Source organism: Mycteria americana, chromosome 10, assembly GCF_035582795.1.
Source record: "Mycteria americana isolate JAX WOST 10 ecotype Jacksonville Zoo and Gardens chromosome 10, USCA_MyAme_1.0, whole genome shotgun sequence".
Lineage (NCBI taxonomy): Eukaryota > Metazoa > Chordata > Aves > Ciconiiformes > Ciconiidae > Mycteria > Mycteria americana.
This window is the reverse complement of record NC_134374.1, coordinates 6,556,316-6,568,234: the sequence shown is the minus strand read 5'-3', so window position 1 is coordinate 6,568,234 and position 11,919 is coordinate 6,556,316. Positions and strand designations below refer to the sequence as shown.

The window sequence follows — 11,919 nt, the reverse complement described above, 5'->3', positions numbered from 1 at the left end:
GAAGCCAGCTGCGTGACGAGCTCACACCGCCTCTCCGCTCAACCTCCCATTATAAGTTACGAGGCCGTCCCCTCAGCCCACAGGAATTCTAACCGCAGGCTGGGCTGACCCCACTTGGGGCGACCGGCGGCGGCCCTGCCGGCAGGCGGCCGACCGTGGCATTGGGCGGCCTGCGGGGCACTGCCGGCAGCCCGGCCGTGCGGGGGGCCGAGGGGCCGGCGGGGCCGGGGCGGCGGCGGGGGCCGGCGGGCCGTGCCCGCGGTACTTAGGGGCGGCGGCCGTGAGGCGGGCGGCCGCGGGGACGGCCGCGCTGGGGGGAGGGCGGGGTTAACGCACGCTAACGCGCAGGCGCGATGGAACGGCGCGCGCCGTCTCCCAGGGTACGGCGCGTCCGCGTCCCGTCGTTCCTCGCGGGCCGCTGCGTCCCCTCTGACCCGGGCCCGTTGCTCCACCATCCGGGCTCTCGGCGCCACACGGGGAAGATGGCGGCGCTGCTCCCTGCCGAGTGGATAAAGAACTGGGAGAAAGGGGGCAAGAACGAGTTGTGAGTGCGCGGTCTTGGCGCGGGAAGGCGGTGGGGCGCTGCAGGCCGCTGGCCTGCTAGAGGGAGAGGGGGCCTGGGCCTCATCGGCCGAGGGAGGCGGAGGGGGGGGGGGGGGACGGCGAAGAGGTGGGAGCGGGCGGGGAGAGGACGTCGCTCGGGGCTGCGTCCTTGCTGCTGGAGCTTAGGGACGAAACCCTGGTCGGGAAGAGGGCCCAGGCCGCCTTCCTATCCGGCTCGCCCTGCTTTGTCGGTTGCTAACGACCTCCGCCGAAACTCGTCCCCGGTAGCTGGGCCTAGCTCTCCTGGCGCCCGTTGCCCGCGCCCCGAGCGCCCCCTTCCTGCCTCTGGGTCAGGTTTATCGGGTGTCGGGCTCCTCTTTAGCCGCCCCCCCGGGGTGATACGGAGCCCGAAGCGTTCTTGCTTCGCTGGCTCCACGATGTTGACCTTTCTGGCAGAGGTCTCAGCCCCCGTTCCCACCTTTCTACCTATTCCGAGGTGACTAGCGCTGTATTCTTTGATTCAGGCAAGGTAGGATCAGCTAGTTATTACTATTCATCCTACAAGGTAATCTTTGTGTGCCGAGGGGTCTGGTTGCAGCTTCCCAAATCAGTCCAGGTGTGCTAGGAGCTTTCCCTTTCAGGGCCTTCTGTGTGTCTGTTTTAAGCAATCTTAACTTGGCAGGTGCGCTAACTGTGCTGCCTGCTGTGTTTCAGGAGTACATCTGTTTGGGGGTTATTCACCAGTTTGTCCATTTCATGTTGCTATCTTAGTTTGGACAAGGGTGTCCTGTATACTGACCGTATGTTTTTAAATGCTCTCATTTTAATTTTTTCGTGCATTTCTGGTTTTTGTTGTAACTAAAAAAACCCTGCAGTTTCAAATATGGGTGTTTGGGGGATCACTTTGAGAAATGTTTCTTGATACTCACTCTTTTTGTGATTTTCTTTTGTTAATCTATTTTAAAAGGTTGTGCAGCTATGGTAATGATTTTCCCTGTGCATGGAGAAAAGGGTAGTGGGGTAGACAGTAGAGGACATCGAGGCTCCCTGCACAAAACAAGGTTCTCCCCAGACCCTCAATTTTGTAGTGAAGGGGCCCCCCCTTTATAGCCATGTCATTTTTGGCATTGAATTCTGCTAGAACCATTATTGCGTTAGCACATAAGTTTAACGTTTTGATGTTAATGATACAAGGCCAATGAAAATCTCTTCTGTACCTGCATTTCCAACAATAATAAAAGTGTTCAGGAACCCCCAGACGATGCTGAGGTTTGCATTGCTTTTTTAATCTCCTGCTTAAGATTTTATGCCAATAGCTGAATTTGCATCCAGCATGGCGATATTTATACAATAAGCACAGAGACCTTTTTATTGAACTTCAGTATGAATAACAAAGAATAGAATGTATAAACGTATGCTGATACCTTTCAAAAATGCACAAATTACTATAATAAAACAGATTGCCTTTTTATACATAACATTCTATACATGTAGATGCACTTGCTAGCTTTTCTGTTATTATGTGACTACTTCAGGCAAAAATGACTTATGATTATGATTTTTGTAACTTACCCTGTTATGATCACTGAGATTGTATGGTGTTTGCACGAAGACAGAAATTTCATAGTTGATCATAGAATGGCAACTGCATTGTTTGCATTGAGTTCTCAGAACTTTTAACTGTCTGAGAGGCAAGTTAGCTTAGCTTTTAACCATGATAAAACCTTTTATGATTCTCCCCTCCCTGTAGAGCAGTACTTCTTAACCATGATGGGAAGGAAGTGTTAATCTGCTGTGGGACCAATAAAACAAAATGATAGGCTAAATTCCTGTATTTGTGGCATTTACATTTCATTTGGAATACTGCATAAATGCAGTTCCAGGCATGATTTAAAGAGTCATTTGCAAAAGAGGCCATACATTTTTAAAAGAAATGTGATTGTGTCTGGATAACAGTTGTCAGTTTTTGCAGTGATAGCTTTATAAGCATGTGGAATATGTATGAATTTACTTTCTAGGAGCAAAATAATGTATCTGTAGCCAATATCTAGAGAACTTTTTAGGAAACTAACTTTTTTGGGAGAATCTTCAGTGTGTAACTTTGTGTTTCTTTTTCTAAAACTTCCTATCCTGTTTTACTGGAGGAAAGTAAAACCGTGATGCTCTCTTTCCAAAATGAAACACGTGAAGTATTTTTAAACATTATTTAAAGTAAAAAGGGGAATAAATGTAATGATACTTTTTACTGAATTATTCATCCAATACAAATATGCCCAGAAATATAAATTAGGTCTAAGCCTAAGTCTAGGCCACAGTTCCAGTCTCAGGGTTTGTGGTTCAAAGTTAAGACAATGCATTACATTAATAAACAAATTAGAAAAGTGGGGAGGGGAAGGATACTGCAAAAAGACAAAACTGAGAATTCTAGCAAATACAGGGTTTTCAAATATTTTAGAAGGTGGTTTTTTTGCTGGGTTTGGGGATTTTTTTTTAACTCTATGGAAGCTGGGTCTAATAAAGTTCATGCATGAAGTCAGAGTACATTCACTCTTGTACAGAGGGGTTTGTTTTGGTCTTAAACAAACTGGTGGGCTTATTCACAGGGAGACAAACACCAAATTTGCTGAAAAGTGAGGATTACAGGAAAAAAACCCCTCATAACTAGCAGAAAAAAAAGATTAGGTCTTACGGAAAAAAAGTATTTATTTGCTGGAGCATGAAATGGCTTACATGATCTGACTAGATCAGCCCAAGATAGTATTTTGGCAGTTACTGGTTATCTAAATAAAAAGACAATTTTATGTTTTGGGGGAATATGAAACTATATTGAGAGAAGTAAATGATTTGGTTTTATTTCGCATTTCAACATCTACTGTGATTAATAATGAATGCTTAAGATGATCAGTGTATGTCTTCTTATGTGATCCTGAGTGGTATGGTGGTGGTCTGCCTACGCTTGAAAACATACAGGATTTGTAATATTGCTGTAGTCTGTGGGAGATGCTGTTATGCGGGGGGTGGGAGGGAGAAAAAGTTTGATTGTTTTATAAAGAAAATGAAATATAGGTACGTTTTAAAGAAATCCAGTAAGCAAATTGGTTTTAAACTGACTGATCTTTGGCATGAAAAATAATTAACTTTAATTTTGCCGATGTGATCAGTTTGTCATGATATAACAGTAATATCCAAAAACCAGAAGGTAAGGATTTTGTATGTGTCTTAGAGTGTCATAATGTTAATGAGTAAGGCAGCATCGTAGAGCTTAGGTAGCAGTGACCATTAACTTCCTAGAAATTGTTCAGAGACCTTGTTCAAAACTGTATATGCTTTGAATTTTAATTAATCTAGCTACTGATAATATCTAATACAAATACATAAATGTACATCATGTGGTAGTTTCAAGTGTTCTGAGCTACCAAAACTATAAGTTGGTCAGGATGTGGTCATCTTATCTGACATTTTCTATTTTGTGCAGACCCTTCTCTGTCTAAATACAATTTTTTAAATTATGTGCATTTGTTTTGCTACTGCCAGATACTGTGTAGAGATTGAGTTGGAATCTGTGTGACTGCTTACTATGCTGATCAGTCTAGACTCCTTGTAGACCTATTTGTGTGTACTTGTACTGCCCTTTGTAGTGAAATTGTATCGTTTTGTATAGTGTCTTCCACACTAAGATGCTGGTCTATGACTGTAGCCCATATGAACATTTATGATATGCATACAATGGCAAGCACTTACTCTTAGACTGGTACCTTACCTTGTTTTGTGATAGATTAAACACATCGAGGACCCTTTAGTGGGGAAGTAGGGCAGTCAAGTAATGTACTTGGCTGGCAGTTTATGCAATATGTTAAGCCTCAGGATAAACTGAAGAAGCTTAACATTCTGTGAATGTGAAACTTTTGAGACTCGATCTTTCAAGCACTCCCAAGATGTTTGTTACTTCACTTGCACAAGGAATGTCACGGTGTTGAGTTAAAGGGCTGAGAGTCAGGAAGACAGAGTTTAGTTGTAGTTTTGCCATCCTGACTGCAAAATGCAATTGATTGTGCTTTATCTCAACTAGAGAACTACCTATGTCAGTTAAATTATGCATATAATTAAATGTTTGCAGGCACATGCACTTTGTGATAATTACTGCCATATACTATGCGTGGGAGTGTAATTAAGGATATAGGATGTTGTGTAAGAATTGGCAGGCTTGGGTTCAGTTGCAGGCTCTGCCATGCAAACTTGTTCGATAGGTGTTCAACACGGCTTCAGAATTTGTTGTTTAAGCAAATCTATCCCATCTTAGTCCAAAACAAATTTAATTTTGAAACTTTGGTTTTCAGAAGTGATTCTGTGATAGTTTTTTTCTTTTTGCTTTCCAGGTTATCCTATTTTTTTAATTGTATTTTACATGTATTACACAGTTTTATCTTCAGATGAAGGGATGTAGGTTTTAGTAGAGTAGGGAAGTTCTCCATCCTAAGCTTGCAGCAATGAACTACAAGATTAGAGTAGTTAAGTTTAAAAAGAACTCTTTAACAGGCAACAGACAGTTTGGGTCTGTTGAACTGAAAAGTGGACCTGATAAATTTCCATTGTTCTGGGCATTGTTTAACTGGGAAGGTATTGTTGTGGCTTTTTTTCCTGAGTTGATTAATCATACTAGTATTGACATTTTTATTCTTGTGAACACAAAAGTATTTAGATTTCAATTTATGATGCACTCAGTTGAGACTAGATGAACTGATCTTGCAGCTTGTTGGTGCTGGAAGGGAGGGCTTCTGCCTTGTCTTCATTCACCAGGGCGCTCTCTGCTCTGGTGCTTATCTGACCTCCTGGTAAGCTGCTTCAGCTTGCAGAGATGGCAGAAGACTTCGTTTTTGACCTGTTTTCTGCCAGGTTTGTCAGTTTATTTAAGTGATTTAACTAACATGAGGGCTAGAACTGTACAGCCAAGAAGGGAAGCAGTATTAGTGAATGTGTCCATTTCTGCAGCAACAAGCCATTAAATTAGATCAGCTATACAGCCTGACAGCACCTTCAGAAAAGGTCATCCTCCTTTGGAGATAGAGTACTTGTATGAAAGAATATAAGCACAATTATTAATTGAAGAATATAAGCACAATTATTAATTAAAGAGTAACACTAACACCTCCTTTTCTACTACCAAAATTTTCCCACGTAGACTTTCACAAAAAGAAAATTTTACTTTTTTTTTTCCAGTTTAATAATTCAGGGGTTTTAATTACAAATATAAAGCAAGTTGTTTTACAGACTGATCTTAAATGGGGTTTCTTGTTACATTGATCACACAGATTTGTGTTTTGAAGTAATGTGACGTTGATAGTACTATTTTGTTATTGCCGAAAAAGGAATTGGAAGAGGTTAAAACTCTTTATTTTGTATTAAGATGTACTTAAGTGAACTCTTCAGTCCAAGCAGACAGGGTTGTTGCTCATGTAACCCGGTTGATGGTATCACCTTATGACATAGGAGTCAAAGTGTGCATCTCGGTAGATAATTCTTTGGAATCAGATGTTTCACTTTACTGTTATTTGTATACAGAGCTTAGAAATGAGTGTTTATAGGGTAACTTGTTTATGGAGGAGTAGTAACTAAAATTTAAGAAAATCTGACTTAGGTCAAATTGATACACTCTTTGGGGACAGCTGGGAAAAAAATCTATTGCTTCTTTAAAAGAAAAAGTGCACTTACCATTCATGAAAAAAAAAATGAATTACCTATTCCCCTCTTTTGCTGTCTCTGTGCTGGTTATTTCCAAATATATTGCATTCTCTTCAATAGCATTTAGAACATCTTAGCTGTACCATTGCTTTTTACTGAGCTTGCATGTTTCTGCTGATTACATTATATGTGAAACTGCCTGTTTCCCAGTTGTCTTTAAAGGGTGCATATACCTTGTATTTGCTAATTATAATCCTGTGATTGCTGGAACAGCTGTTTAGTCCTGCTGGAGAGGTAATAATCTGTATAGGATGCAAATAGAATGAGTAATGGATTGTTACAGAATCCTTTTTTACTGTTTATTTTTCATGATAAGCCTCTAATAATTATACATACCTGCCTTATTTGAGAACATGCTTAAAAATCGCTCCCACAGGAAATTGTAGTCTTGCCATCTTGTGTAGGATACGATGTAGCTCTGATACTGTCTTCAATTTCTGCATGTGAAAGACTGTTTGATGAAAAATGTGTGAAACTTTTGGTTGAAAATTTGCAAGGGTGAAGAAAGTTCTTCAGAAATTCATTGGTGTCTTTTTATAATATAGGTAAATCACTACCTTTTAAAAAATACTATTGCTTTTAAATGTGAAACTGCTTTTGAAGCCTTATGCTGGGGTGACAATAGTGGTAGAAGAGAGGGAAAATCCTTGAAGCCTGGAAGCATGTCTATTCCTAAGCCACCAGTGTAGTAGAGAAGCCTGCTTTTCAAGCATTTATTTTATAACGCACAGAACTATTACTATATTTCTTGGAACAGTCTGTACAATATTTAGTGAACTTTTTATATATGGCTGATTTGGTTGAGGGAGCTTCAGGAGTGACTAAAGGCAATGTAACATGACAGGTCTTTACATCCTATAGTGGATTCTCTTAGTGACTAGAATAGGTAAAATTCTGTCTTGCCATTGATAAAACATAGCATCAGGAAATCATGCACATAGTTTAATGTTAAAAATTTTTTACAGGCCAGAGTTTGAAAATGATCATAGTCAATAGTATTTCTATGAGAAGCATTTCATTGTTGATTAATAGCAGTAGGTTAATGCTAACACTTCCATGCTTCCTTTCACATACTGAAATTGCCTAGTGTTCTCACTGTTCTGTGTGTAAGCATGTGTGATGTTAGGAAGAATATTTTTTAGGTATACGATACATATATATGTATGCGATCTATTGGGAGTCTTGCATTTCTTCGTGTAACTTCTGTAAATTAGTGTTTACTCCATAAGAATTAAAATGTAGTCAGCCATTTAAACTGCCCAAATTTAAAGTTAGTTTAGCCAGAACAACAAAAGAACCCCAAAACATTTGTGTATGCTAATACCTAACTATTTTTATGTTTTTTCATTTTTTATATTTCTTTTGTTTCAGTGTGCAACTATGTCGCACTCTTAGTGAAAACAAAAGCCATGATAATATGGGTTTCAGAGGTAAGTTGTGTGGGGTTTTTGGTTGTTTTTAATTAAATACAAAAAAGCCTGGAAACAGTTGATTATGGTGCCTTTGCATATATCTGCTTGGAACATTCATATACAGTGACCGTTAATGCGTGCTAAAGGTGAGTAATACAAGTAGTGGGGCAATACTAACATCCACAACTAGGTTTGTCTTTAGATGTCCAGGTGAGAGATTTCTTAGACAGTAGTAAATGGTGGCAGGGTAGCCCAGTATTTGGTCTGTGCTGTAGAAAATGGAATTCCATTTTGCAAACTCAACATAAAACTAGATTTTATTCTAGAAGTTAAATATATGAACACTAATGTATGCAAGTGTGATTGTACATTATTAAATTGGGTACTGCACCAAACTGTCCTCTTGAATTGGCTTTCAAAGTAGTAGAGTTATGTTTTACATAAAATTGATGTCTAAACCAATCCTGCTATATTCAGGTCTTTAGCAATTAGTGTTCTTTGCCAAAAGCACTGTGATAGGTAAAATTAACCTGTCCATTTAAAAAATAAAAAAATCTGCTTTTAATGCAGCTACAGTGGTGTGCAGTCACTACTTGGTTTAACTCATTGAGATCTGTAACTTACATGGCCATTGTGAATATTGTTTATTGAGCAAACTACATGATACAAGTGCAAGGTGAAAGCATGGGGTTGTACTGTTTTTCATGTACTAAAAAGTATAGCAACATTGTAGTGTAGTATTTAAGAACAATTCTTTCCAAGTTTACTATAGCTGTTTTTGCAAACACCATGTTTAACATTGCAAGATTTTTCTCAAATGCAGTACCTCTTTTTAGTGTTTCAGCTTAATATAAGTTTTTGTAAAACAGAGTTCTTCAGTTATGGGAGACTTAAAAAAATAAAATAAAAAAATCCTTGTTAAGCATTTTTTTTTCTCCAATTAAATTTTACTTTCTCCTAGAGAAATGGTTTTTGAAAGCATATCTGTGATGAAATATGATTAAGAAAAAGTACTGGAATGTTTTCTATATATTATATTTTTATATATGTGTGTATACAAATGTATAATATGCTGTTTATGTGAATTATAAGTTAAAGGTGTCTCTGTTAAACCAACTGCCAAGAGTCAAGTTAGTATGTGCAGGACTGTGTTTTTTCACCCCACTTTACTATTATTCCATAAACTCTCTAGGGAAAGTGCATCATCTCTTACTACCTGCTGGCGTGAAGTCTTACCTTTGATGCTCAAATTTAATCTATCAGTAGTAATAAAGTAATCCCCCTCATTGGTAAGAGAAGCACCCCTTCACTTGTGGGGTGTCTGAAGTCTACAGTGTTATTGTAAACATTGCTTTAAAAGTTAGACCAAGGATTATGTAATGCTCCTTAATCATCTGTTTTCTTTCAACAGATATCCAACAGGCTTTGTATGAGCTTGCATACCATGTTGTCAGAGGAAACTTAAAGCATGATCAAGCCTCTAATGTTCTTGGTGATGTCATAGTAAGTATATATTTGTAATAATTGCATACTTAGTAAGTTTTTAGTTTGTTATAAAAGTCCAAATGAAAATCAAGCAGGATAATATTCAACAGACTTGTTTTTCCAGGTCTAAAAAGTAATTCTTGTAAGTCCTTTTTCTTCATTTGTGTGCACTTGAAATATATGTCGTCTGCCAGGGTTTTGGTTTTTTCCCCTACTTTTTGTGGTGAGGAATAGGTATAGTCATTTTAGCATAAATTAAAAATTAAGTAATTTTTTAAGGGCATATGAAGACTGAAGTTTTTAATAAATGCTAAAAATAGATTTGACTTGCTTATGCAGCATGTCTGTAATGCCACCTACTGGTTTTTATAATTCACATCTTTCTTACAGTGTAACAATGTGCGTGTCTGCCATTTTACTAGTGAGATGTCTAAGTCCCATGACTGCCTTTAAAATAATGCATTAGCCTTATTTTTTGTTTGAAAAAGGTTTTTCTTAAAATGCTTTGAATAAATAGAGAAAGTTGGGGAAAGAGTATTTTCCTCAACTTCTAAGGTTACCAAATGTTGGTGTTTCCAAAAACAAAACAGAAAACAAACAAATGAAACAACAACAACAAAAACCCTGAAAAAAATACATTTAAAAAAATCTTCTAAAAATGATTTCTTATTCTTTGTGAGTTCTTAGATTGCTGTTTTGACATGTATAGAACACTAAGAAAAAAATACCTTTTGCAGTAGTCTATTCTAGGATAACATTTTTAGGTTTCTAAACTTTGCATTGGGTTTGAGAGAAGTCAAGGCTGAAGTGCACTTCGCTGTTGGGGTAGCATGTGATACTGTTTGATCTTTAGTTACTATAGGAATTGTAATTTGTTTGGTGCCTGAGAAAGTATAGTTTACTGTACAGGCTGGTGCTGCTCCTCAGACAGGGAGTTCCATTGTGCTAGAGAAATGGAGGTAGTAACCAGAGGGTTTTGTCCCTGGCCACTAGACAGTCTTTTAAATTATGTTAAAATGTTATGTTATTTCATTACGTATCAATAATTAGTACAGCACTTACGTTAGGTTAGTCAATAATTGAGCCTCTTAATTATTCATTAGTCGCCATTATTAATTATTAATATCATTAGTAGTAGTCTGCATTATTAATTAATCTGAACGCGAAGCGTTGTTTTACGTAATGGAATAAGCATTTTCTAAGTACATATTGGAGTTTCTGTATTCGCTACGTGTCATCTTTTTCCTTTTTAGGAATTTCGGGAAGACATGCCTTCCATCCTAGCTGATGTATTCTGCATATTAGGTAAGTTGGGTTCCCTTCTTTTCAGCATTGCAACAGATTTGGAGAAATACATGCTTTGTGCATTTGCTTGTTGACTTCTTCAGGAAATTTCGTTAAATCTGTGAAGCATGACTTCTCTTTACAAAATGTGTGTTGATTCTTCCTCAGTGTATCTCTATCTCAGTTGTTAATGTCTTTTCATTATGCTTTGTTCTGTTATAGTTTCCAGAAGTTTACCTATTTAGAGGCAGTGGAAATTGATCTGCCAAGAATAGTTAAAGGAGCTAGCTTTTAAGAATGTTGGATGTTAGCTAATGGAATCAGTGACTTAGTGTTGTTATCGTTCTTACAAGTATTTTAAATAAAAGTTGACTTACTGGTGGGTAGATCCTCTGTGCTCAGAATGTGTTCTGTAAATATTTTTATCTGTACAGTCACTTTTAGTGAAACGGAGCTTGTACTAATTGTCCAGAAATCTAAAGGCAAACGACATCATTTGCCAAGTTACTATCTGCCAACTGAGCAGGCTTTAAAGATGCGTACTTCTTATTCTGGTAATAACTTCTGGATTTTTATGTTGTAATGTTGATCCAAAGCTGCTTCTCTCATGTTTTTAGAATTATAACCCTGTATACTTTTTTCCAGATCATGGTTTTAACTGTTTGCAGTTTCTATCTTGTTCTATGTCTCTCTGTTTTTTCAAAAATTTCAGCAAATACTCTTTTGACAGTCTGCTCATCACAGATCCTGGTTTGTTCTGTATACTGAAGGAGTGTGGTGTCTACTGTGCTGTGGCTGCCTCTGCAGAGAGGCACATAATTAAGTTTGCATGTGCAGCCTTGGTTCTGTAACATCTAAATGATGAATTTTGACTTTGTTTCATTCATAATGTTTCATTCTGTGTACTATTACATCTTTTTGTAATAATTAATTTTTTATAATGCAGTATTACAGTGATGCCCTTTTGTTTTTTAAGCTGGGTTAGAAAACTTAGATTAGTTGCTTCTTGAACTACTTGAATAACTGAAACTAGTGTATCTGTCTGCCTCTTTTTCTTTTTTTTCGCTCTTTCCTTCCCTTCAAATAAGTACGTAGCCAAATGCCGTGCCTCCACTAGTAGGAGGGAAATAGTATGGCTAAGGAGCTATATTTTAAACTCCAGGACAAAGGACATCTGACAGTTTCTTGCTTGTTTTTAATGAGTTTTCTCTAATACTTTTTCCCTCTAACCAGTATTTGCTGCTATCAGGATTTTTTTTTTCCTGATGTCGTCATCTTATAGTTAAGGTGTTTCAATATATGAGAATTTGGTTTTATCCACTTTGTCCACTCATCCACATTCCCTGGACTAATTTTTGTCTGCACATTCTTCTTTGGCCAAGAGGCTTGGCTGCTAGGGTCCAGACTGATCTGGGAAGTCTGTTGCCTCCACTGCCACCCTGCTACATCATTGGTT

At 38.3% G+C, this 11,919-nt stretch overlaps 1 protein-coding gene across 4 annotated transcripts in view; it reads left to right on the top strand.

Annotated features, from left to right (window-relative positions):
• The first annotated feature begins 338 nt into the window (after window positions 1-338).
• Window positions 339-11,919, top strand: part of THOC2 (THO complex subunit 2) — a 56,240-nt gene continuing 44,659 nt past the window's right edge. For all 4 annotated transcript variants that reach the window (XM_075513543.1, XM_075513544.1, XM_075513541.1 and 1 more), the window contains exons 1-4: window positions 339-544; window positions 7,654-7,712; window positions 9,106-9,197; window positions 10,433-10,484. In XM_075513543.1, coding sequence (XP_075369658.1) covers window positions 354-544; window positions 7,654-7,712; window positions 9,106-9,197; window positions 10,433-10,484 — 394 coding nt within the window. In that variant the 5' untranslated portion in view covers window positions 339-353. The remainder of the gene's footprint in view (window positions 545-7,653; window positions 7,713-9,105; window positions 9,198-10,432; window positions 10,485-11,919) is intronic.